Here is a 27,590-nt window from a genome sequence, read left to right as displayed (position 1 = left end):
GGATTAAAAATCATTAAATGGCAATAATGTTTACACGCACGTGTGGTATTGTTGTGCGGCGTTTACATGAATGGAGGTAATATTTAACTTGACCCCTCGGTAGTAGCGATAAACAGTGGCCGCTTATTTATTCCCTATTCTCATAAACGGAGTCATGTACAAGTCCATTCTGCATGGGAGTCTGCCCTCTTTTTCTCTTCGGGCGGAGTAGTCGCGTGGGCGCTTAAGCGAATTGAAATAAACTGACAGGTCCGTCACGCAATGGAACGCCGACTAGGAAGTCTCGGCCGGAGCCGCGGCCAATCGCGGCGCGATGTGGGCGTCAACCCAGTCCAAACTTTACGCGGCGCCATCGGCTGAAAACTAAACCGAGATGGAATCTCCCAGTCTGAACCGGTTTCAACCGGTTGCGAGTTAGTTGCTTGGGAGAGGATAGGAGGCGCAGGCACACAACCTCTACACCGCCCCGCTGGAAAATTGTTAAGAGTAACGAATTAATTAGTGAATCAAGGTTTACTTTGTTTCGTAAAATGTTTCGGAGTAACATATTGCTGGGTTTGCCGTTATAGTAGTTTTTGAAGCCACACCAGTGGTCCTTACCAGCCAGACATCACCCACTGCTGGAGCTGGGCATAGTCAACGCTGCAGAAATAGGAAATATTTTCTAATCAACAGTGATACTGAAGTACTCACTATACCTTGTAGCTTCTCTGGCAAACACCACTCTTTTCAGTCAGAGCCTCGGACTTTAGGTAGGTAACTGGGGTGAAGTGAAAACCTGCCACGCCGTGATTAACGTGTCTTGGCTTTACCTGTACAACGAATAAAATGCATTTTGGTTTTGGTTATTAAGTTGTGCGGTATTATAGTTTACGTAGCCCGTCATAATGCGCCTAGAAGAGACATGCTAATTCAGAATGCAATAGCATCAGTGGGGATAGCCAAATAGCCACCGACTGCCCGCTAGCTAGCGTTCAACGTTACCACTTTAGGAGGATTAGCTAACGTTGGCTGTCATAGAAAGTGCTGCAACTTAACTAAAAGCACAACTGACCGAGGCGGTCTCTCGTAACGTTACGCGCGACACCGCAGATGAATACGTTCAAATGAAATCCGTGCCTCTCCCACCACAGCAGCATCCCTCGCGTGTCTATGATGTCAAGTTGATGCTGCTAGGTGAGGGCACTTGGTGGTAGCCAACGTTAACTTCAGCCTCTACGTAATGTAACTGTTAAAGCGTCTGAAAACGGGACTATTAGGACAAACCGTTGCCAGTCCTCCTGGAGTGTAGCCACAGCACGAACCGCCAACTTCCCTGAACAGTGTTGTTAAATGTCACCGAGTAACGTGAATGTATGGGCGCCCTCCGTCTCTGGCATCCTCGGTGGGAGTGGTTGTAGGACCACATGTGAACTGTTTGTGCGACACACTGCTAATAGCTAGCTGTAAATACAGCGTAAATGCTAGCACTTGGTGTGGAGTGCGCTAGTGCCGCGTGCACGTTGTTTACGTTGCCTGCGTTATGGGTTATGCTAGTCATTGTGAACATTGTAGTCAGCTGCTGCGTTATTTATTATTATTTGGGATCACATGATCTGCTGCTTGTGTTGCGGTTGGTGTTTGGAGGAGTGAACTCTTACAGATGTAAACAACGTGACGTCGCCCAGTATATCCGGCACGTGGCTCGGTTAACCTTCTTAATATGGTCGTAGAAAGGAGCGCTTGATTGGTAGAGGCACAGTTGAAGCACTGCGTATTAACTACCGGCTTATCTAGAAGTTTCAATCTGTTTAACTGTTAAACCATCGAGGAAATGTCTTTGACTTTTAAGAATGGTGCACTCAGTCCTTTATAAATCAATATTAACCCATTGTTGGCAAAATAGTGTGTTGCCAGTCTCCTTAAACCCCTCCCATCACCAATCCAATAACATTTCCCTGCTGTTTTCATTGTTATGGTAACAGTTTATATCCATATTGCAGTTTTCGAAGAACTTACGACGCTTTCCTCCCTTTGCATACTATTAGATCAGTGACAGACTTGTGACACAGTGAGCTTTAAGCTGGTGGGTCTGGGGGATGTTTGTTTAGTAGTCAGTCAGCTGTTTGGAATTGTTTCTAAACACACAGTTCACATGACTTTGCCTGTTGAATGTGTTCTGTGCACTCATGACCCCTCCCTCCGCTGTCCTTGTTGCAGAGCTCTATGCCAGCAATTATGACAATGTTAGCAGACCATGCAGCACAGCAGCTGCTGGACTTCAACCAGAAACTGGATATCAACCTGCTGGATAATGTGGTGAACTGTCTATATCACGGGGTGGGCCCACAGGTACGTTGTGAAGCATTTACAACTGCTTTATAATCCATCTAATACAACATCTGATGGTTTGTCTCAAATGTATAATTATGCGGCGGCTTTTTATTGTTCTCTTTAACACAAAACACACTATGTTAATAATTCCTCTGCGGTTCTATTCACATGATGGCTGCAGCGCAGACGTGTCTAGAGATTGCTGTTGCCCATTTTGCAATTGTCTCGGTGTTGCAGCTAATGTGTCGCTCACATTTTTTTGTATTGCAGCAAAGGATGGCACAGGAAGTGTTGACGCACTTAAAAGAGCACCCGGACGCCTGGACGAGAGTGGACACCATCCTCGAGTTCTCCCAGAACATGAACACCAAAGTAAGCACGCTGCGGTTCAGAAAACACTGGTGGACAGACACTTACCTGTGCTTTGAGGAAGTGTAATCTATCACAAATACAAAATCGTTGAATTAAAAAAAAATACAACAAAAACACTAGGTCACAGTGGTTTGCTGACAGCATGCTTTTAAATGATATAAAATTAGCTTTTTTTAAAGCAGTTTTATGCGCTGTGAGTGCATATTGTTAGGAGCACATGGCCCCAGCAGAGGTCGAATGAGTATTCCTGGCTGTGTTGGCACCGTGCCCGAGCTCGTGAGCCATGCAGGACCTCTGTCCCTCTGATTAAAGGAATGCTGGTTCTGAACCTTCCAGATGATCAATTGACTTTGCCCATCAGCGCCTGGTGATAATATAATACAGTACAAAATAAGCCTTTTAACATTCTGCCCAGTTTGGGCCTGAATGGGAATGAGCCCCGTCTTTCTCAATCATTGTATAATATGGTGCAGGAGTCATGCCTGTCATGTCTGTATTTCGCTGCAACATCTTATTTATTATTATTAATCAAGAAATGTTGCAAAATATACATAATATACAACTTGCATGCTTTATGGCACATGGATTAGATGAGACTAAAAGTGCAGGTAGCTTACAAATGTTAACGTCAAGAAGAAAATGAGCTGCCCCAGTCCCCTAACTAGTTAGATGTATGGGCACATCTGCATGGCCAGGGGTCAGCTGTATGTGCAGGGTTGTTACTGTAACTCCCAAGGTCTGGTTCATCAGGGAAAAGTAGAACAGTTAAGAAACATCTGCAGGCAATAACGTGTTAGTTTGAGTGAACTCTGACTTCCAGCATGCCATCAAGGTCAGCGACACCCTTAACCCTTAAGAGTAAAGGGTGTTGTACAACACACAACATGACCTCTGATTAGCAATGGCGATCCCAATACATAGCATGTCAAATGCAGTATGCCAAAAAAAAAATACCAGGATGTCTAACTGCATCCGGACGCATTTTGCAGTATGCAAACCAGCTATTCCAATCTTCTGCAGAGCGGATTTATGAGCAAGAGGGTCAAAGTTCAAGGTCCCAATTGAGTGCACACTGCGTGCAACAGTACGCACTTTGTAAGGGAGGCCGCAGTCGCGTACTGAAAGTAAAAAGTATGCGATTTAGAGCGCATGTGTCTTGATTTTTCAAATGAATAACCGCATCAGGTCGATCATCAACACCTCTAGCTCCCCTCATCTGTTATTTGAAGATCTTAGATCCATGTTGTTCCTCACAATATGTCCACAGATAAGTGCACACTCATCCCCCTTCTGTGCACTGATACAGCTGATTAAGCAAACTGCCTGTGAATAGTGAACCCAGTGATTCACTTTCCAGACACATTCTGGGATTCACAATTGTATTTACAAAAAATTGGCTGTTCTTTTTAAAACAATCAAGCCTAATCCATAGATGTCATGTCCATAATGCGAAATGAATCCATGTACCGAGTGTGAAGTGAAGTGCAATGCGTCCACGGCTTCCTCAAAGTACACATCTTGACATTTGCTTTTTTTTTTTTTTTTTTTTCATTTTTTTGCTTGCCTGTAAGAGTGCTTTTAACACTGACATTCATTACTAATGTCTAAGTTGAGTCCTAGTTTTAAATTTGTAATTTGCCAAGAAATAGGGGCATGAGAGGAAAAGAGGAAACAAACGGTAAACACCTCTTTAACTCTTTTATAAAAAAAAGTGCATCATTTCGAAGCACATTTCAACATTTGGCTTTTCTTAGCAACTGCAGTACTAGTTACAATAACAACAACAGTTTTTTACTGAATTCCAGCTGTGACTATTTGATATTAATCCCAATGTTCCATTATGTTTATGGCTTGTAATAGGAAGAAAAGGGGTGTGTCATCCTGTGCGTCATGACACAGCTAGGCTTTGACGGCAGGCCTCCACAAGGTCTACCCTTTTTTGAATTCCCTTTGACTGAATTCTGTTCATCTATTGCATCTGTTTCATTGGACAGAGGGAGGGTGCAGGCTGCAGTCAGTAGAGAGACACACACACACACATCTGTCGACGGCTTAATTTCACCTGTAGGGATCATGGCACCCCTCTCTCCTCTTTACGGTGCATCCGCTTCCTCTTCAACCCCTCTGTTCAGCCGAGACCCTTTTGACTAAACGAGCAATCGCCCGGCGAAAAAAAAAAAAAGTCTCAGAGCATTCGGTGCAGTTCGCTGCTGATAATTTGCCCCGTCCTGCATCTTGTGGTGGTTTTGTTCTAAGTGTGGCAGTTAAAGGTGAAACAACGGTCACCGGTGCACAGTCGCTGCGCCTGTGATGAGATTTCACCTTTAATCTTCCGGCAACCATCGTCCCGCTTTAATAACACCCTGTTTTTACATGCCATTTATTCTTTGCTTTTATTATTCTTTGCTGGAAATGATGATCCCTACAGTTGAAACCGTCATTTGAAGTAAAAAAACAAAAACTAACTTGTAAATAAAATGTCTTTTTTGTTTTTTTTTCCCCCATCATGCTTCACTATTAAGCAGAAATGAATACAGGGCATAACCTGTGGTTGGTCTTGCTGTTCCTTTATGACACACCAGTTAAAGGGATCTGATTGAGGCTCGCTTCAGACTTTATCCATAATCTATATTTTAGTTGATTGACTCACTCGCGGGGTTTAGGGTTGGGTATCGATGACATTTTCTTGGTTTGGATTCTGCTCGTCAATTCTAAAGTGTTCGTTTTTGGCATCTGATAAATATAAGTAACCGAATAGTGAAAGCAAAAAAAAGCCTTTATTTAGGCTACAATTAAAAATCATTTGTCATAAACGACAGAGTATTTTGTTAATAAATATATTTTTAGGAAGAGAAAATGAGATGAACATTTCCATAATATTATCCCGGTTTTATTTGTTGGATTTATAAAACACCTTTATTTAAGCTAGAATAAAAAGTAAGTAAAAGTTGTAAAAATAAAAAACTAATTGATTCATATTTATATAATATACTTGGTTTTATTGTGTTTGTCCACGGTAGCGTTGCTACAAACGTTGAACATTTTTAAGTCGGTGTTCAGACCAAAAACCCCCCTGCGTGTATTAAAAAAGAAAAGCAGCATGGCGATGCGAGGGTTGTTACAGTGAGACAATAAAATACAATCCAGGAGGTCTAGTTTGAGGAATACCTCCATGAGTTTAAAGGCTTATCAGACTGCGCTTTATAATTTTACAAGTGAGGATTGCAGCTCTCTGCAATCATTTTTGTTTTTCGTCGCAGCGATCTTTAGAAACGGGGCATTCGCATTGAAAACTAATCTACAAGGAATGTGCGACGTCAAAAACCAATTGTTGATTCCCAACCCTACACAGTGTCTGTATCCTCGCTAACGGAGCCCTTAACACAGACCTCGTCATGTCTCCCCTCAGAGCAGTCAGAGCCAAAGCTGGTTAGCGCATTGTTGCCTTTTTCTGCTGTCTTTTTCTGTCTGGTGTGATGCTGGGAGAAACAGCAGGACTTCTGCAGTGTTCCAGCTTAATGCTGCTTGTAGACATAAAACAAACCTACAAGGGAAAATCTGCATGAAAAATGACTTTTGGTTCAGCCCAGTTCAATTAAGAGTGCAAGTTATTACAGGCTGGTCCACTTCATACTGTTATAATGTAGTAATAATAATGTCTTGTCATAATGGCTTCGTCCTAATGCTTCTCCTCTCCTGGCATGTTCCAGTACTATGCTCTTCAGATTCTGGAAACGGTTATCAAAACAAGATGGAAGATTCTCCCCAGGAATCAGTGTGAAGGTAAAAAACCAACTTCTGTGGTACAATTCACAAAATGTCTTTTAACTCCGTCAGCGCCGGTGCCTTTTGCACTGCAGTGACGTGCGGTTGCCAAGTCGAGGAGTGTTCCCCCGCTAAGCATGCCGGTTTGTTTTCTGCTCGACTGGCCTGCTCTGGCAGCGGAGAGCCGGGTTTGATTCTGCAGCGTAGCGGTTGCTTTAGAGAGGAAACGACAAAAAGAAAAGAGCAACACGTAGCGCTGTTTTTTTTTTTTTTTAAAGCTTTGTGAAATGTGAAGGGGCATCTTTAAAGAAGTAGTTGAAGATATTACTGTGCTGTCTTACATTGCTTCTAATATGTTAAAGGGTTTGTATATCTTTGAAATGACTCTGATTGCATATGTCTTTGTTTGTAGGAAGTTAAGTTTTTTTTATTTTTTTTATTGTCCCTGAAAGAGTGAACGGTCATGGATTAATCTCTGACACAGTGTCTTTATGGAAGTTGCCAATGTTAGGAGTTTTCTAATCTTACACATAGTGGCTGCTAATCTAAAGTCTTTGGAAACATTCCAGATTTTCATTAATAATTATCATGAACGGGAAGTTGTTTACCAGATAAATTATACATTATGTTCAGACTTTAAAGGCAGGGTTGGTAATCTTTAGGTTCTAGCTAGAGTACACTAGATTAAAAGAAAATTATGAAACTTGAAAAACCCAGCCCAGTGTTGCCAACTCTTTTTCAATGAAAGTAGCTAGCAGCACTAGCTCCAAAGGTTGCTAATTCTGTCAAAGTCTGGAAAACACTGACAACCCGTCGCTTTAAGGCCTCCCCCCAAAGCCACTCCCCCAAAACGATCATCATGAACTTAAACGAAGAAACATGGCTATTGCTAGCACTCACAGCCGTCAAGCTAGCAGTTTGTAGAAGACTCCGGTGACGAGCAATGAGAGCACAGGCAGAATACGGTATATTAACAAAAAGGTTTTCTGTCCAATCATTACATTGGGGCCGAATGAAATGATTGGACGGGCTTATTTCAGCGCTGCGACAGACACAGATGCCAGTGGTATCATGTCTTTTCTATTTGTCAGAGCTTTTGACTCATGGACTGCTGTCAGGATGAAAATTTTATCGTTAAAATCCTTAAAAAAAAATGTGAAGATTACCTCCCCTGCCTCTAATTGTTGCCTTTTTTAAGTTATCAGTTCTCTGTTTTCTTAGTTTTCACAACAAAACATATTGTCCTTTGTTACAAACTACTGCTCAAGATATCGTTAAAAAAAAAGAGCAAAAAGCAATGATTATGCAATTAATTTAATAGCCATGTGTAAATCAGTTGATTCTGCCTCCCTCCATTCTTCTATAATTTTGCTCAAAATTCACTTTTTTTCTATTGACCTAAGACTTCCCTACTTCTGACCGTAGATGCCTGAATTTTGTTCAAGTGGCAAACCCAGTGCAGGGGCGACCGGCAAGTATGTCTTTTCCCCCCCTTGTGTCAGAGTATTGCCTTGTTCTCGGCTCCGCCCACCACACCCCAGCACACCATTGTTTAGAAACACAGACATAGTCTAGTAAGAAATGCGAGGGAGATGAAAACTTCATTTTTTTTTTTGATTTTTTTTTTTTTTGAAGGTGCTCTGCTCACGTTGACAATCTCTACTGTCTATAAGATACCTGGGGAAAGTTTAACTTCCACTGAACTAACCAAAACGGCAGTTGCAGCCCAAATCCTTTGTGTTTACCAACAATGTAAATTGGGGGGGGGGGGTCAGTGTGTTGAGTATCGTGCTCCAGGTAGCCCGTCATGTCAGGATGTGTAATCGCTTGTTATGCATGCTCACAGTGTCCTCCTGATATCTCTGTGTGTTCGCCAGGTATAAAAAAGTATGTTGTCGGTCTCATTATCAAGACTTCATCCGATGCATCAAATGTGGAGGTGAGTGAATTCAAATGACATCACTTTTGGGGTAATCGTATGGGTTGTACTTCATAAATACAATAGAATGACCTATTATTCTGACTAAATGTTCGGTTGATATTTAGGTTTGTCTGTACTGTGATCCTCCATAGTGATTAAGAAGAATAGGACAAACTCGTTGTCAAGGTAACACTTATCTGCACTGATGCGTGCTGAAGCTTAACGTGCCACATCAGCTGCGGTCGTTCTGTTGGCATTTGACATCGACGGCCATATTAAGAAATCCGAGTGGATCTCAGTCTGTTTTGTGTCGATGTGACATCACAGCAGCCATGAGTAATGCTGGTAACCATGGCGCCGGGTCGTCCAGGCCAAAGATGGTGAACCGGGCTGCTTTTCAAAGTGTTTTTAGTTTTACTAGACCGCAAACAACCGGAGGGTTGAGCCGGTACAGCCGTGTTCCACCTTCACCGACGGCAATTTAGTCTTCCAGAGATCGCAGTGCTTGGTTATCTGCATTAAACACACACACGCACACACACACGCTAAACTGTTTGGAGTCCGCTCCAGTAAAAAGTAAATCGTGTCACTTTGGTTGGCTCTCACTCAGCTGTTTAACCCAACTGTAGGATCCCGACACAGGTTGGTTGTGTGTGGAGTCGCCACGCCTTACTGAAGTTATAACTCAATCTGTGTCTTTCCCTTTAGCACCTAATATTAGCAGAACTGTTACTGAACACGAGCACAGAGATATGTGTTGACGTGTCAAAAAAGTGAAACTGAAGGAGAAGGAAACTTTGCAAACGAAGCTGTTAGTGGAGACAAACATGTTTGCTTGTAACCGGAGCTCAGCTGTGGATCAGGGTCTGGTCTGATGAATGGAAGAAATAAAAATGACTATCTCTCACTGCTACCGCCACTTGGCTTTTGGTATTCAATGATGCCGAGTAAGCATAACACATAAAACCCAATCGGTCCCAGGTTATCTATTAGTGAACCAACAAAGTTGACCAGGCTGTCTCTAAATGGTCTGTTACCCAAAACGGCACATCATTTGCTGCAGTGTAATAGATTATTATGTTCTATTATATTATTATTACTCTCTAATGACAAAGCGTAACATTATGGATCTACTTTCTAGCAACACCTCCCTTAACTGTTTGTGACCTCTAACCTTTGGTTTTGTTGCATTACATTTTTAATGCAAACTGTATGACTAACATTCACTTCTGTATCTGTTTGTACTTTCAGAAAGAAAAGGTGTACATCGGGAAGTTGAACATGATCCTTGTTCAGGTAAGCCTTCAAACCTCACGACAATCACCTTCACAACTGCTTTTAGAATCACATGTCAGCTGTTTTTATAGCTTAGATCCTCTTTTGCTGCTAAAATGCAAACAAGATACCAAAAATCACATTCATCCGCATTTACAAAAAAAGAAAGAATCCGTATCGCCTTTATCACCATTAATGTAGTCCATCATGGGAGCCCCAGCTGTTAGAACCACCTTGTTGTGCTCCCGTTAAGACACTACAACGGTTTCCCCAAACCCACAGTGTTGCATGTGAGCGGCACAAAGAACGGTTTCGATGAAGTTATCCACACTGACAGCAGCAGAGCCCACTGGAGCAGGAAACTCGGCTCTAGCCTCGGACCCCCGAAAGCCACCGACGAGTGCTGAGGCACGGACTGATGCAGAGCTGATGTACAGAACCACATCTGAGGTCCAACTGGAGAGGGATGTTTTTTTTAGTCAGAATAATTTTGAATAAATTCTAGAAAACAGATGAAGCCCTCTGATACTGGAGGTAATACATAAACTAAAGGCTCTAAACCAGTAGTTTCATGTTCATTGGTGTGGATTCACATCTGTAGCTGCAGTCAGCAATCCAGTGATTAACAAATAATCTTTTCACCACACATTACCTCTCGATGTTGGACAGTAGTTTAGCACATCTGCATGTGAAACACAGCGCTCTAGATTAGTGTGTTTGGGCATCTTTCTGCTGCCTTATGTTTTGCAGTGATCACATATTCATTTTTCTTGAATGTCTGAGGCGAGACAGCCGGCGGTTCATAAATTGTCGTTTGAAAAGAGGATCAACTTAAAGAGAGAGCGGCAGTATTTGTTTGCACGGAAGCATTAGTGTGATTTAGCAGCAAAGAGGTTTTCGGTTAGTAGTGTCTGTGTTGATTGTATACTTACTTCAGAAAAGTGCTGAGTCATGTAAACACCAGGCTGTAGAAACTACGGGCGTCCTGGAGAACAGTTTCCAGTCATTGAGAACACATGGAAATGAGAGAAAAAGGTCAAATGTCCTGGAAAATAATTTCAATATTCTCCTAATTTATCGGCACCCCCTCCGAACGTATAACTCTGCCACCTGAAAGTTACGTCCAGGAACATTTTCTCTTTGGGTTTTTTCTCTTTTTCCTACTTTTTTCTTTGCTATGCTAGCATTGCCTCTTCAAACGCAATGCTGCATTGTTACGGTAAAATGAGCCGTGACGTGTTTAACTTTTGCAGCAGTAGCGTCACAATATCTAAGCATGTAAGAGATGATTTTCATAAAGCGGGATGTTTTTAGTGCATGGCGCATTTCCTTTCCGTCATAGCAGCGAGATCATCGCTAGAAATGGCCTGGAAAAGAGCGGGAACGTGTGGAACCCTGAAGTGGTCACTTCAGGACGCCGTTCGGAGTCATCGAGACTTTGTATCAGAAAGGTTTTGATCCTGAATGATCCGACTACGCTGACTGATTAGTGAATCTTTGCTCCTGAACGTGTAACAATTTGATTCGACCTCGTTGTGCGTTTGTACATCCGCTCGAGGTAGACCTCGATTGGCTCGCTGGGCACACGGGTGACTTTGCATTAATGCCAGTGAGACTTGAGTCACTGCCTGCGTCAGCAGAGCGAACGTCGCTCTGGCCCTCGGGGAAAGTAGAGCTCCAGATTCCACACGGGTCCTCATGTTTGTGCACATGTATGTAGTGTTTATGGGGGTCATCTTTTGGTTCATGGGACTTTCATTAACACACTTTACTGCGTGATCAAAGTCAAACAGAGAAAGGGGGCCACATGCCTGGCTTGAGATTGAAAGGACGGATCGTTATTTTTAGCAGCAGTCATCGCCTTTGTTTCTCATTTTCAGATCACACGTTAGTCGCCGTGGAATCTGTCACCGTTGAACTAGTGCTGAACAGTATATCGATATTATGATACGAGACTAGATGTTTGGGATATTGTAATATGGCATAAATGTTGTCATTTCCTGGTTTGAAAGGCTGCATTACAGTAAAGTGATGTCATCTTCTGACCTTGCCAGACTTTTCTAGCTAGTCTACAGCGAGCTGCAGGAATGAGTCCTTAAACCCGTTAATGAGTCAGCATTTCTGCACTTCCCAGTTCCCTCGTCTTGAAGTCAATGTTTTTTTTTTTATGGGTTTTTGTTCGATGCCTGGAGAATAAGGTCTGTGGTTAACATGAGCGTAGGAGAATTATGATGAATGAGATGCAATGGAAAAATTCCATTTCATTTTTTGTCGAGCGAACCAGTTTGACGCTAACTTCCTGGTTGGCCTACAAAACCACTTCATCCCTCCAGCTCTCTATAATTTGCCTTTCCTCACTTACTCATTGCCTCCACATTACTGAAGGTTATTTATCAAAAATATCTCTCAATAACGTGGTATTTGGTTCAAAGACATGGTGATATTCTCCAAAATCGCCCGGCTGATCAGTGTAACGGTAACCCGTGTCCGTGTCCTGTGTCCGTAGATCCTGAAGCAGGAGTGGCCCAAGCACTGGCCCACCTTCATCAGCGACATTGTCGGTGCAAGTCGCACCAGCGAGAGCCTTTGTCAGAACAACATGATCATTCTCAAGCTGCTCAGCGAGGAGGTCTTCGATTTCTCCAGCGGCCAGATGACCCAGGTCAAGGCCAAGCACCTAAAGGACAGGTCAGCATGCTGCGTCTTCACGCACCTCCGGGAGCACCATCGTGTTCTTGGTAGAAAGGGTCGAGGAATTAGTTTCGATGGCATTGGCGGGAAAAGCTACAGCGAAATCAATGTCTGAGTGTAGCACCAAAATATGATAATTCATAGTTGTTTTTTTACCAGATTTAAGAGTCCAATACTTTCAGAACATCGTGAAATATAATCTCAGGGTGTTGGCATTTGAAAATATCGCGGCTGGCAATTAATCCAATGATGTAACACTGTGATCTGTAACAGACTTGCAGACAAACGGCCTTTGCTGTGCACTGGATCTTTGCCTCTTGTTGACACTTTTATTTCCACTACATTTGACACGTCAATCAGTATTATTACAAGTATTGTGCAATCTATTTTCAATGTCGCTGTTGCCTGAATTGCAAGCAGTTGTGCTCTCTATTTTGCTCAGACAGTATGAATGATTCACTTGTTCTGCCTGACCGCACAGTTGTGTAAGCAACTGTGATACGACCTAAGGCAGCAACTAATAACGATTATTATCTAGATTAATTGTTTGGTCTGTAAAGTGTCGGAAAATAGGAAAAAGTGTTTCTCAAAGTCCAAATTGATATCTTGTTTTGTCCAAAAACCCAAAGATATTCAGTTTGATATCATATACAACAGCTGTTTGTAGCTGTTGATCTATGCCTGCATAGCTGAAACGGTGTTACGCCGAAGTAGTTCAACCACTAACTTTGACTCTGGCTTTACACACTGTTGTTTGCCTCTCGTGTGTCACATGAGTCTGACGGGTGCAACTGTTGATGCGTCTGTATCAAAGCACGACAGAACGTCTTCTTGACTGAGGATTGGCACATTTAAGTGCCGTACAGTACGTTCCATAATGTGTCTTATTTTTTTCTTTCAGCATGTGCAATGAATTCTCCCAGATTTTCCAGCTTTGCCAGTTCGTCATGGTATGCGACTCCTCATCTCTTTGTTTTTGGCATTGTTGTGCAATAATTCATCGCCGGTCACACACACAACAGGGTTTGTCCTTCAGCTGTTTGTCGTCTCATTGGTCGCACCGTAGGAAAACTCCCAGAATGCCCCACTGGTCCACGCCACTCTGGAGACCCTCCTACGTTTTCTCAACTGGATTCCTCTGGGGTACATCTTTGAAACCAAACTGATCAGCACATTGGTGTATAAGGTGTGTACACAGATGCACGCGGCGTCGCGCAACAACGTTGACTTGGAATTGTTGGGATTCTGAACCATCGAATTGTTAAGCAAGCGTAAAAACACTCCAAATTATTGCTAGTTACACACACAAATCTTAAAGGATATTTCATGTGTTTTGAAGTGGGGATTTATGAGGTGCTGTGGAGTGTTTCAGACGCCTAAAAGAATTTATATCATTTTGAGTGTATGCTAAATTTACAGGGGACTGAAATTGAAACTTAAATATACTGTTTTTGTCAACGGAGTCTTGTGGCTTTTAAGAGAGCATAGATCATTTTCACTTTCAGTTCAGTTCTGCATAATAAAATATTGAAATTTAAGCATACGCTTAAACTGACATTGATTCGTTTAGGTGTCCGTTTAGTCGTCAACTAAACATCCGCTTCCACTGTTTGCAGTTCTTGAACGTGCCCATGTTTCGCAATGTGACACTGAAGTGCCTCACCGAGATCGCCGGTGTGAGTGTCAGCCAGTACGAGGAGCAGTTCGTCACGCTCTTCACCCTGACCATGTGTCAGCTCAAACAGGTGGGTTAGGCTCACATTCCCAGATTCCCGTTCGTCGTCGTCATCGTCCAGATACTAACCGAGATCTCCGTGTTCTCCACGTCCGCGCAGATGCTGCCCCTGAACACCAACATCCGGCTGGCCTACGCCAACGGGAAAGACGACGAGCAGAACTTCATCCAGAACCTCAGTCTGTTCCTCTGCACTTTCCTCAAAGAGCACGGGCAGCTCATTGAGAAGCGGCTCAACCTCAGAGAAACATTAATGGAGGTACGAGAGGATGCCGTCAGTCAGGGCAGTGGGATGGGAAATGTACGGATGTGTCCGTCCGACAAAAAGGGAGTTCCATTTAGATCAATGTCACATCCTCCCCCCACAGGCCCTCCACTACATGCTGCTGGTGTCCGAGGTGGAGGAGACGGAGATCTTCAAAATTTGTCTGGAGTATTGGAACCACTTGGCTGCTGAGCTCTACAGAGAGAGTCCCTTCTCTACGTCCACGTCCCCGCTGCTCTCCGGCAACCAGCACTTTGACGTTCCACCGCGCAGACAGCTCTACCTGCCCGTACTCTCCAAGGTACCACACACACACACACACACACACACACACACACACACACACACACACACACACACACACACACACACACACACACACACACACACACACACACACACACCAACAACAACATGGTGATAAGCTGACAAACTCAACATCCAAGTATTTTGAATTTGCACTGCTGTAGTTGAATTTTGTTTCTTTAAGGAACCTTTTCTTACTTGGAAGCAGTGAAGAGTTTAGGGGTTCAGTAGAGTCTTAGCTCGTAGTCATACAAGAATCAGTTGGCGCTGGTCAAGCAACAGGTGGCTGCCAAACTGCTGCCAAAAGATTTGCTAGTTACAGCGTTACTGAAAATCAGCAGCCAGTAAAGCAAAAATAACAGTTTTTGTCTTTTTTCCATTCCATAGCAGTGTGTGGTGCATGTATATTAGGTCAATATATTGATATTGTGATATTGCATAAGTGTCTTTTCCTGTTTGTTTTTTTCTGAACTTGCACGTATTCAAGCTGTTCTATAGATGCTGCAGGAATGAGTCCTAAAACCTGGACATGAGTCAGCATTTTTGCACTTCCGATTCCCTCGTCTCAAGTCTTGAGTTATTTGAATGGGTTTTTGGTTAGATGCCTGAAATAACATCTGGTTTAACACAAGCGGAAGAGATTTTTAACGTTTTGTTCTACGACATCAAATAGGTCAGTAAATACCCCTCGAAGATTTAATGTGTCTTTAAAAAGTGGCTTAATAAGACTACAAAACATCATCATGTCGACTAGTTCACCTTTAGCTGAGTCGTGGTGACGTGAAGTCGTGTGACCGTCGTGGTTCAATCATAGCCGTTTGCTTTTGACTTTTTAAGATGGCATTTACACTTTCAATAATCTTAAACGTTTGTGTTCATTTGTGAAGATGCTCTTTCTGAAGTATCATAAACGTTTGTTTGCCGCAGAGCTTTTCTTCTGCTATAATCCAAATCCCATTGGCTTCTTGTTAAGGGAACCTGTGCAATGCTAACTTCCTGTTTGGCCTACAGAAATACGTCATCCGTGCAGCTCTCTATTGTTTGCCTTTACCCACTTAGTCAATGCAAGCTCCGACAATATGGATATTGAGGTATTTGGTCAAAAGAAAATCATATTTGATTTTCTCCATCTCACCCAGCCCTGGAGTATAAAGCCATGAGACTCACTGTATATTAACCGTTAACATTCATGCCCACTGATACACACATATACAGTGTATATATATGTGTGTGTGTGTTCTCCGCTGTGTGTACATGCTGACAGGTGTTTATCTCTTGCATCAGGTGCGTCTGCTCATGGTGAGTCGGATGGCCAAGCCGGAGGAGGTGCTGGTGGTGGAGAATGACCAGGGAGAGGTGGTCCGAGAGTTCATGAAGGACACCGACTCCATCAACCTCTACAAGAACATGAGGGAAACCCTCGGTACGACTCAGTAATAACACATCCACGGCCTTCAGCCTCGGCGTTGTTTTTCTCAAGAAATTCCAGAAAAATGCAGTTTTTAAATCCTCACAGCCACAAAGACTGATATGATTTCCATATGGCTTCTTATTCATACATCCATTTGTAACTTTGTCATTGATAGTGAAGCTTCCTACATACATCTGGGGCCTTTCTGTGTGGAGTTTGACTCCAGTGTCAGAGAACAATAGTTCTTGTCCTGGTTCTCAACTGAACAGGGATGTACATTGTACACATACTCATAGTGCAGATGTCCTTTGTCCTCCGCCACCCTGCAGTGTACCTGACTCACTTGGACTACGCGGACACAGAACGCATAATGACGGAAAAGCTTCACAACCAGGTGAACGGCACCGAGTGGTCCTGGAAGAACCTCAACACGTTGTGCTGGGCCATCGGCTCCATCAGCGGGGCCATGCACGAGGAGGACGAGAAGAGGTTCCTGGTCACTGTCATCAAGGTATGAAAAAAACAAAACTTGTTTTATAATGAGGACCGACGTGCTAGTTGTTGCAGAAGCTACACTTTTTTTAAAAGGCAACCAGGCATCAGCTTTTGGTTGCCGAAACAGAAAATACGATTGCCCTTTTTATCACCTGATATTTTGAGTAATTATAATGAAGGAAATGGGACGTGCATACATGTCGTGTGCATGTTGTACATGCTTTGCAGTATCATTTTCCATCCAGCTCAAAGATGCTGCGATACTTTGCCTCCCAAAAATCTCTGTTTTGTTTTTCGTTTCGGCTTCATCTGGTTCTTTCTCAGTTGAATCAATTTGCTGAATCGTCGTTTCCTGCCTCTGCTCACGCGAGTAAACGCACCAATGCACACGCAGCCTCGACTGGTTCTGGTTCTGACTGTAACAGCAGTATTTCAACATCACTAATGCAACAAATATAAAACATATATTTATTTTGGGGATACAGGTTTTGCTGTTTCCTTACTTTTGTACGTAAAAAAACAAAACAAAGCCCAAGAATTTGTTGCCAGTTCCTCAAAATGTTTGCCAGCCTGGACCACCCTCACTGTCGAGCCACGTTTACGTCAGTATAATTCCTAAATTGGATACTTCTAAAAAATGATGATTCAAATTGTTCTTTAAATGAATAGGTTCTGCTCTGTTATTTACTGTATATATTGTGCATTTTCCATACTTAATGTTTATTTTACTGTGTAACTTCGTTTGCTGCTGCTACAGAACCCTGGGGTTATAAAACAAACATTGACCCCCCCCCCCCCAGGTTTTGTGTCTGATTCTGAAAACCCTTGTGTGTCTCAGGATCTGCTGGGTCTGTGCGAGCAGAAGAGAGGAAAGGACAACAAGGCCATCATAGCCTCCAACATCATGTACATCGTCGGCCAGTATCCACGGTTTCTCAGAGCCCACTGGAAGTTCCTCAAAACCGTCGTCAACAAACTCTTTGAGTTCATGCACGGTGAGAGGCGGTTTTGGAAAAGCGTAATGCATTTGGTTTAAAAAAATGTTGGATCTATAAATATCAATATTTTGTCAATTTGGATGCCTCTTGACTTATTAACATCGTCCTTCATCAGAGACCCACGACGGTGTTCAGGACATGGCCTGTGACACGTTCATCAAGATCGCCCAGAAGTGCCGGCGCCACTTCATCCAGGTGCAGGTGGGCGAGGTGATGCCCTTCATCGACGAGATCCTCAACAACATCAACACCATCATCTGTGACCTTCAACCTCAGCAGGTCAGCCAATTCTCACACACACACACACACACACACACACACACACACACACACACACAGACCTAAAGATCTAAAAGTGATTTCTCTTATTTCTCTGTTTGTGTCCAGGTGCACACGTTCTATGAGGCAGTAGGTTATATGATCGGCGCTCAGACAGATCAGGCTGTTCAAGAGCACCTGATAGAAAAATACATGCTGCTGCCCAACCAAGTGTGGGACAGCATCATCCAGCAGGCCACCAAGGTAAGAGCCCGGTGTACTACCACATACTGCAGACGTTCACCCAATTTACCAGTCTATACGTGTGTTAATCCGTTACCTCTGCTGCGGCACGGCACGCCCCCCCCCCCCCCTCCCCTCAGAACGTGGACATCTTGAAGGACCCGGAGACAGTGAAGCAGCTGGGCAGCATCCTGAAGACCAACGTCCGAGCCTGCAAGGCCGTGGGACACCCCTTCGTCATCCAGCTGGGCCGGATTTACCTGGACATGCTCAACGTCTACAAGTGCCTCAGCGAGAACATCTCTGCTGCCATTCAGACAAATGGTAAGGGAGGTGTGTGTTTGTCACCATGCCGATAACGCGTCTGTAGGTTCATCGCTTTGTTTTTTTCACACCATGATGTCACATACATGTCCGTAAAAGGCTAACCGTGGCACTTTTCAACCTGGACCCTCTTTAAATTGGTCCGGTATTAAAGGAGAGGGCTGCAGTGTAATTGTTCCAGACAATTCTGCAATGGATGTCCACTAAAAGTGATTTTCTTAACGGGATCAAAAAGTGAAGTAAAACAGTTTTTTGTCTTGAGAAGTCTCGTTCTGACTTGTTGCCTGAACACAACGTTGGAGCTCTCAGTAAGAGTTGGAGAGACGAGTGCAGCGAAGTTTCTTGTGTTTGAGTACAGAAAGCGTAGCACTACCATTTCTCGTGGCTGAACATTTATCTGATTTGGACGAGGTGGAATGAGGCCTAACTCTCTCGCCAGATTTCGGAGCGAGACTTCTCCTCGTGCGAGACGAGGTGCTCAATACTTATTAGTTATTACCTATTAGTCACTTAACCCCAGGAAGTCTCCACGTGGACTAGAAACCAGGTCTGGGGACATTAGGCTCTGGTCCTTCTTTCTATAGTCCGGGAACCTGAGGGGTGTGGTTTGCAGAGATGACCGTCACTGATTGTTCACACACACACAAACCCACACAGCGCTGCTGCTACTACTCATGTACCGCTTCATTCATCAAACAAGGAAGCGTTCTATTATCGATTTAGGACGAGAGGAGAGCATTTGTCTTTGTTTGACGACATTAAAAGTGAAACTCATTTAAAGAGGTCACGTGAGCGAGCTGAGAGGAGGAGCAGGGAAAAGGAGAACGAGAGAAAGTTATTCTCTGATTGTCATTAGAACGTAACTGCTGAGAAACAAACACAGTGGCGACAGACGCTCTTAGTTACGTTTCACTCGTTACAGCCTGCGTCAGTAAATACCACGCATATTCTGGCCTTTACTTATGTTCTTGTCACGCTGTTGCATTTTAGTATTTTGTCATTCAGTGGTGGCATTTTGGTTTGTAGGTCGGCGATGCTGCATCCTCTTTTTTTTTTTTTTTTCTTCTCGCATGCGCCTGTTTTGGTGACTCATCTCTGAGTCTTTCTGTGCTTGAATGTGAGTCGAGTGAACGTATGAGGTCTGCCGGCGATGATCAAGGATCTCTGCGCTCGCATCAGGATAACGTCTGCTCGACTTTGATCCGTCGTTATCGGACAGCGAGTGCAGATCAGTGCTTTCTGTTGTAGAAATTCCTTTGAGAAACAATGTGTGGATTAAGTAACAAGAGGGAGAGATGATCCATTGAATTTTATACCTGATGACAAATCTAGAAAATTCATCACATTGATGCAAAGAAATCTTCAAAAAAAGTTGTTTTTCAATTGTTTTTGTTTGTTGTACTTTCACACAGAACATGAATGTTATGCTACAAAAAAGCAGTATTATTTATCATTTTTCAAACTTTATTACTTCTTTCATCCTTGACAAAACTAGTCAAGACCAGATCCACTCCTTATTGTTTTCCCTTTCACAATAAAAGCCCTAGACATATTCACTGCCTAACTGTAAACCAGAAGGAACTCAAATTCAATCAAAGCATTTTACTAAAGAGGAAACCGAATGAAGCAGCTTACAGGAGCTCCGACTCTGCTATGGGTCAGTAGGATCCTGGTAGTCCTGGCCAAATCTATTCAAACCTTTTTATTGGGCACGTGCCCCCAATTCACATCACTGTGTTAACATTGCCTTAAAGCAGTCTTGCTCAATGATTTTGAACATTGCCTACAATAGCCTAAATGCTGTCATGGCTCTGCGCCCTTCCTCATGTGAAACCTTTCAATGTGTGTCTCCTCTTTGCGTTGCAGGTGAGATGGTGACGAAGCAGCCCCTGATCCGGAGTATGAGAACGGTGAAACGAGAGACGCTGAAACTGATCTCAGGCTGGGTCAGCCGATCAAACGACCCACAGATGGTGAGGAATCCCTCTCTACACTCACAAACAGAAACGCAGCGCTCTAAACGTACTTTAATGCGCAAACGGCAGCGCTGTAGTTTTACTGTCGTGTCCTCGAGGGAGATGCTGCACTCTGTGGCAGTGCATGAAACGGTTGACAGTGGAACTAATCCAGTTGGTATTTTTGGATTTCATTTCCTTGTGGCAGACTTGGATGTTTGTGCCCTCAGCCGCGTTTTAATCTGCATCACAATTAACATCCATCGTGTGTCAATTTATAAAAAATGATTTCAAAAGTGAGTCTTTTTTCGAAGTCTTTCTTCAAAGTCTTTACGGCGCCCGTCTTTGTAGAGTGCTACAGGGAAGACGCATCTTTGTAGGCCAACCCCGGAGTTGGCACCGTACTGGTTCTGTAGTATCACAGAAAATAAGCTCTGATGTGGCAAACAAACGTTTATCTTCAGCAAGATCATTTTCACGATCTAGGGATGCTCCAGCTTTGGGTACCGATCTGATACCCGTGTTTAATGAATAAGCTGTAACCTCACTGTGTGTAAGGCAAGATCAGCCTAGACTTAAACATTGCTTCCCTAACTATGGAAGACAAAATGTAACACGTTGCTATTTATCATTATATAATAAATTGTACTCCAGCAACTATGTACCAGAGAAATGTACTCTACTTCTCAGCAAACATTGTAAACATGAGTTTATGACCTCAATCTCTAGTTTCAAGTGTTCTTCAACACAGCATGATGTTTATTTAGTAAATGATGGTCCATTAGATGGTCCATAGAGTCAAACAGACCATAAAGCAGGGTATGCTTTAGGGCGGGGCTGCCTCGTGATTGACAGGTCGCTGCCTCTACCAGAGCCGTATTCGCTGTCTCTACGTCCCTCCTCCTCTTTTCAGCTTGTTTTAACCAAAGACCTTAATTTAGGCATTTAACCAAAAACTCATTAAAAAAAAACAAATCGACCTCGAGACTCGGGAACAGGAAGTGCAAACATGCTGACTCATTCCCGGGTCTAAGGTCTCGCTCTCCCGGTGGATGCTCCCGTTGTTGCCGCGTTGCTCTCTGCTGATCCCTGCTGTCGTCTCTCAGGTCGGGGAGAACTTTGTCCCGCCGCTGCTGGACGCCGTCCTCATCGACTATCAACGCAACGTCCCCGCCGCCCGCGAGCCCGAGGTCCTCAGCACCATGGCGACCATCGTCAACAAGCTGGGGGGACACATCACCAGCGAGATCCCCCAGATCTTCGACGCCGTCTTCGAGTGCACCCTCAACATGATCAACAAGGTAAGATCAACCGGGTCACAGCTCGGACGGTTTTTGGTTCCCTGTAGGATTCGTGGGTTTTGCTGATTGAAAGTTTTGATTGATGCAAACGAACAAAATGTGTGACATAAACGCCATAAACCAACCTCCACAATGCAGAGGAGGGATTGTGATGAACTGTTAACTCTTATTCATGCACGACTATATTGCCTTTGTACAAAAAACAAGTCAAGTAATACATTTATTTGTAAGATCTCCGGTTTCTAAAGCATCTAAAAAACGTATTGGCCTTTGTGAAATCCTCATCATGTTCATAGTCATTTTATCAGTGAACCATTTGAGTAAATCAAATGTATTTCATGTCTACATATATCGGACTCTCAAAGTAAAGGGCATGGGCAGTCCAGTCGTTCTCGGTCGGAGGTTCCAGTCTTTGCTTTCAACTTTCAGATAAACCTAGAGAGAGGATATCTGATGTTTGTATGGAACCATGAAAAACTATTAATTATAGAATAAGTTGCTGGCTGAGAAATTGTCATTCAGCGTACTCAACCGCTCGTTGGAGGCGGACCAGTCCGAGCCTGCAGAGAACGATCCCATGCTTTATTTCTCATGTTAGAAATAAAAAGCTTTACCTATTCAGGGCCGGATTCATCCACTAGGGGAGCCCGGGGCCGGACTGTGCTTTGGACCCCGGGGCAATTGTTGCTTTTCCCTTTTTAGCAACCCACCCTTTGAGCCTTAATGTGTGCATCTAAAATATGTATTAAGTTGTACTTGGTACAGTCAGACACAGCTTTCCACTTTCAGACAAGTCGAACAGGTGATACTTCACATGAGAGAAAAGTTCCGCACCAATTCATTTGAATAACGATATAAACCTCACCCCGAAGTGCAAGTTCAGGCTCGTAAACAACCACAGACTGTGTTATATAAAGGAGTTATATATTAGGGTTTAACCCTTGTGTGTAGGGAGCTTTTTTTAAGTTTTGGATCACTGGCTGTGTCGATGCATGTGGCACGGCTGTGAGCTTTTTATTTTATTTCTGGATGTTGGTGAAATATCACTGGGAGGACGGAGCGGAACAGAAGCAGATGATTGGTTGACGCTTCACCACTGAGACCAGCTGAACTTTGATTTTGTGCCGCGTCACACAGTGATCGTCGGGCCTCAGTTCGTAGCTTCACGTCACCGGCTTCCTTTGAAAGTGACTCGTATCCTGTTGCCGTGGCGCTCGCAGAGTGAACTCTGCAGAAGAGAAGAAGAGAAATGTCTCCGTTGAACCCCATTAAAAGAACAATGTTTGATCCCGCATTCTATTATGTTCTAATATATTATTATATAATTCTGTGTTGTACACAAACTGGCATTCAAGGGTTAAAACTCCAATGTAGTTTAAAGAAATGTAACTCTACAGTAAAATATGAATAATATTGTCACACTTGCAGTTATTTAATGCAAATGTTCTTTCAGAGCAACATGTGAGAATCAAGTGCTGAACAAACTTGTGTTTTTTTTCTGCTAGAACTTCGAGGAGTTCCCCGAGCACCGGACTCACTTCTTCTACTTACTGCAAGCGGTGAACTCTCACTGCTTCCCTGCGTTCCTCGCCATCCCCCCCGCCCAGTTCAAGCTGGTGCTGGACTCCATCATCTGGGCCTTCAAACACACCATGAGGAACGTGGCTGATACTGGTAGGGCTGCACACACACACACACACACACACACACACACACACACACACACACACATATTTCACTACAGTTATTTCATGTTGATATTGAGCAGCAGTGCCTGGAGCGTGAATACTAAATGTTATAGAAGCATCCAGGTGTTGTGTTGTATCATGTCGGGAGGACAGAAGGTATCACACGATAAAAGCTATTTGTTTAAAAGCTATGAAAGCCCATATCGCATCATTTTGACTCATATTTATGACTTTCTATCTCTTAATTATGATTTTGTATCATAAGTATGGCTTTTTCATCTCAGAACTTTGAGTTTCTCATCACTTCCCTCATAATTCTGACTTGAGATGAAGTTTTCATATTTTTTTTCTTTTACGTGCGGCAATGGGCTTCCATAGAGGTCTGACTCAGCAGGTGCCCTCTGATGCAGTAGTGTACGGGTTTAATGTGCCTTTTTGTGAGGACGTGATGTGAGGAAGCGCTCGTGTTTGTGCTCGTCCAGGTCTGCAGATTCTCTACACGCTGCTGCAGAACGTGGCCCAGGAGGAAGCAGCCGCGCAGAGCTTCTACCAGACGTACTTCTGCGATATCCTACAACACATCTTCTCTGTGGTCACCGACACATCGCATACTGCTGGTGAGTCCACACACACACACACACGAGCTGTGGGGACACCTGAACGCTCTCTTTTAAGGATTAACCTTTATTTAAGCCGGGATGATCCCATTGAGATTTGGATTTAGAACATGGCTGCGTAAAAGTTCCACACAAGCGCATCATAAAAACACAGATAAGCGACACAAACGGAAGTTAAAAAATAACAAATAAACTTCACATAAAAGACACGACGGACTAAAAGCGAATTGTAACGGTCAAATGATTTTCCTTCAGTGATCAAATCATCCGTCTTTAAGTGTCTCTGCAGCTCACACCAACATGAGGGAGCAGGAATTTTAAAAAGCACTTTCACCAAAAACGATGCCGGTTCCAGGAATGATAAATTATGTTTTGTCTGCATTATGTACTGATGGTTGTCAACGTCAGCAGAAATAAGGAGCCACTTGATGTAATATACAGAAATATGTAGCGGTGGTCCATTCTACGGATCTATAAAGAGGACAAACCAGCTTTCTCATTCAGACAGCAGAGATGTGTGCGGAAACCCCAATCAGAGATAAATCATATCGACGCACGAAATACTGCATCTAGCACGCAAAGATAGAATATCACCATGATCAGTCTTCTGAGCAGCAAAAGAAAAACAGCATTTGTTTCTGTCGTAGAAACTGAACTTCATGTGTGTGACATGATATCTAAATGAGGCTTAAATGAAGTTCCTTCAGTAATTGTGTGTGTGTGTGTGTCCTGCAGGCCTGACGATGCACGCCTCCATCCTGGCCTACATGTTCAACCTGGTGGAGGAGGGGAAGATCACCACGGTGCTGAACCCGTCCAGCCCCACCAACAACCAGGGCTTCATCCAGGAGTACGTGGCCAACCTGCTCAAGACCGCCTTCCCTCACCTACAAGAGTGAGTACGCCGCCCCGCACACACACACACACACAACCTCTGCTGTGGTCAAACACTTTTTATTAACATCCCTGTGTGTGTGTGTGTGTGTGTGTGTGTGTGTGTGTGTGTGTGTGTGTATCAGTGCTCAGGTGAAGGTGTTTGTGACCGGGCTGTTCAGCTTAAACCAGGATATTCCTGCCTTCAAGGAGCACCTTCGGGACTTCCTGGTGCAGATAAAGGTGAGCTCAACGTGCTCGTTCGAGAGTCGCTTTGGACGGCGTCCGCTCCTCTTAAGTGTCACCACAAAGACGAACACCAGTAGTTACACTCGGTGCTGATTTCATGTGCTGTATGTCCGTGCGTGTTTTGTTTGCTGATGAGCTGAACTAAACGGAACAAGGCCCTGCAATGCCTCCGTCTTTGTCTTCATAGTGAGCCGCTCGGCTGCCGGTTTCCAGAAATAACATAGTTCAGGTTCTTCTGCGAAGTAGACTGAAGGTGTGTGCGGCCGCGCCAGCTCGTCGCTGGAATAAAACTGTGTACGATGGCGACCGCGATGTGTTTCTTCAGCTGTCGGGCTCCATGGATTATTTTTCTGTGGTTATTTTCCCGCCTATGATTCTGTTTAATTAGCGCTAAAACTGAGCTTTGAGACGTGATCAGGATAGTTAATGGCTTATGAGTAGAGGTCCAATACTGACTCAAATAGCTGGATCTGGTTTCAGAGTTGTCGGATATACATTTATGTCTATTTGTATTCATTTGATACATTTTTGTTGTAAAAAGTTCACAAAGCTGTGTGTAAGTCGAGCCTGACATTTGTTTTCGGACACTTTGTCACCTCGGAGTCCGGAAAGTTTGCAACTTGTCTGGTCGTCGAAGGCATACGTTTTAAACTAAAAGAGAACAATCCGTTAATTGTAAAGTGAATTGATGAATACAAGTAGTCATTGGCTGGATCCTGCTCTAGGATCAGTGGATAGAGACGATGAATCCATGGCGGTGTAGTACTGTAGTCCGGCGTTCTGAGATCTAACAGCAGCGTCTGCTTGTTCTGCCGTTCCAGGAGTTTGCCGGCGAGGACACCTCGGACCTGTTCCTGGAGGAGAGGGAGGCGTCGCTTCGTCAGGCCCAGGAGGAGAAACACAAGATCCAGATGTCCGTCCCGGGCATCCTCAACCCGCACGAGATCCCCGAGGAGATGTGTGACTGAGCCCCAGCGCCGCCAGACTGTACAGTAGTCCAAACAAACGAATCACCCCCTAACCACAGCAAACACAACGGGAACCCAAGAGAGGCACTTGAGTGTGGCAGGAGGCCGCGGGGCCGTCCCACCGGGTGTTTGTTGACCAAAACAATGCCAACAAACGTGTACATGATTACCGCGTCACCCTGTGGCCCTTTTTACATAATCTGCGTTTTCTATGGAGACTTTTTTGTGTAATATCTTTCCAGAACTGTTACTCGAAGCTTACGTTTTGTCGGTCTCTGGCCCATCCCAAGACCTGCATGAAGAGGTTCTAACGATTAGACTAAACCATCTTGTTTCCCTTCTGTTCCCTCGACCTGCCACGTTCTTTTCTTTACCCCAGCTCTTCCCTTTTTCTGATGTATCTGTTTTATATATAAATATATTATATATACAGTCTGAGCAGGTTTCTGGACCCGTGGTGTTGACGGACAGGAAGTGGTCTTTCAGCGGCGGACGCACCGTCCGGTGCCCCACTGCATCGTGGGAGAATGTGAATCTAAAGGATTAATGAATGAAGGCGGAGAGATGCTGCTCCGGCATCGGTCGCTCACGAGTCCCGCCCGTGAGCGACTGCTGCCGGCAGGTTTTTTCTTTTTAGGGAAAGCAAAACCGAAATATGTGCATATCATCCCAATTGTATAGTATCTTTAATACCATGGGAACATTTTTTTTTTCTTCTTTTTATTCTATTGTTTCTTTTTTTGTTGTGGGTGTGTGCGCGTGTGTGCTGTCGCCTAGTCGACATCAGCGTTTTGTTTTCCTCTAAGAGGATCGGTGCTCATGCGTGAGCCTTCATCAACGGGATGTTTTAAGGAAGTGGTCGGAGGTATTTATGGGTTCTTAGTTGGTTGCATCTTTATAACAACTCCTGTTTAACTCAGATGGCTTTTGAGATTTTTTGAATTGTACTAATTTAGATTGTTTACCACGCGGTAGTGCTCCACGACGCTACCTTTAGAGCAAAATGAAAACCAACAAAACTGGGTTTACATTTCATTTTGTATTTTTGCATTTTGCAGTCGTATCTTGTTTGAGTTCAGTTTGAATAAAACAAAAAGTTATTTTTTTTTTTTTTTTTTTTCTGTCCGGAGAGCAAATTAGGAAATTAGGTTTAATTAGGAAAAGAATGTATAAATGCAAATAAGCACTCGATCTCTAATGGCAAATTCCCCTTCTCAAGGTGTTACATTTGTTGTGAACTTTTTGAACTGATTAAAGCTGAGAATTTTATAACCCTGCCTTTGCTCAGATTTTGTTTCATTTTTATAAGATGGTATTTCTGTCAGGCAACACAAATGTATTCTTTTGTTACATTTTTTTTTTTTACTTTTGATTTCGAAGTGTTTATATTTCAGGCATTTATCCACATTGAGAATGAACCATTTGTATTGTTTGCTGCATCTGACAGAAATTGGTAAAATTCTTAATTTGACCTGAAATCCTAAAAGGAAAGGCAGCAGCTGATGATGATGATGATGATGATGATGATGATGATGATGTTGGCGGTGGATGTCATCTGTCGTCCAGC

General features: G+C 43.6%; 1 protein-coding gene across 2 annotated transcripts; it reads left to right on the top strand.

Annotated features, from left to right (window-relative positions):
• Positions 1-485: 485 nt before the first annotated feature.
• On the top strand, positions 486-27,275 carry xpo1b (exportin 1 b). Of its 2 annotated transcripts, none has more exons than XM_079169546.1 (25): positions 486-752; positions 2,200-2,331; positions 2,584-2,685; positions 6,396-6,468; positions 8,328-8,389; positions 9,623-9,667; positions 12,153-12,334; positions 13,239-13,287; positions 13,404-13,523; positions 13,954-14,082; positions 14,173-14,331; positions 14,441-14,638; positions 15,928-16,066; positions 16,384-16,565; positions 17,388-17,544; positions 17,663-17,826; positions 17,935-18,069; positions 18,189-18,372; positions 20,239-20,345; positions 21,434-21,628; positions 23,134-23,302; positions 23,799-23,933; positions 24,669-24,828; positions 24,953-25,049; positions 25,877-27,275. In XM_079169546.1, the coding sequence occupies exons 2-25, from the start codon at positions 2,206-2,208 to the stop codon at positions 26,021-26,023; spliced, it is 3,216 nt and encodes a 1,071-aa protein (XP_079025672.1). In that variant the 5' UTR covers positions 486-752; positions 2,200-2,205; the 3' UTR covers positions 26,024-27,275. The 2 variants fall into 2 exon arrangements, with proteins under 2 accessions (XP_079025672.1, XP_079025671.1); XM_079169545.1 differs by having other exon boundaries at positions 18,189-18,381.
• The last annotated feature ends 315 nt before the right edge of the window (positions 27,276-27,590 follow it).

The sequence above is a fragment of the Pholis gunnellus genome (assembly GCF_910591455.1).
Source record: "Pholis gunnellus genome assembly, chromosome: 11".
NCBI lineage: Eukaryota > Metazoa > Chordata > Actinopteri > Perciformes > Pholidae > Pholis > Pholis gunnellus.
This window is presented reverse-complemented; position numbering and strand designations above follow the sequence as displayed.

Bases quoted from the DNA above. Each gene is read 5' to 3' on its own strand.
- xpo1b (XM_079169545.1), top strand. From the start codon at position 2,206: ATGCCAGCAATTATGACAATGTTAGCAGACCATGCAGCACAGCAGCTG. The intron at 13,288-13,403 runs GTATGCGACTCC...GTCGCACCGTAG, and splicing joins AGCTTTGCCAGTTCGTCATG to GAAAACTCCCAGAATGCCCC. The intron at 16,067-16,383 runs GTACGACTCAGT...GCCACCCTGCAG, and splicing joins GAACATGAGGGAAACCCTCG to TGTACCTGACTCACTTGGAC.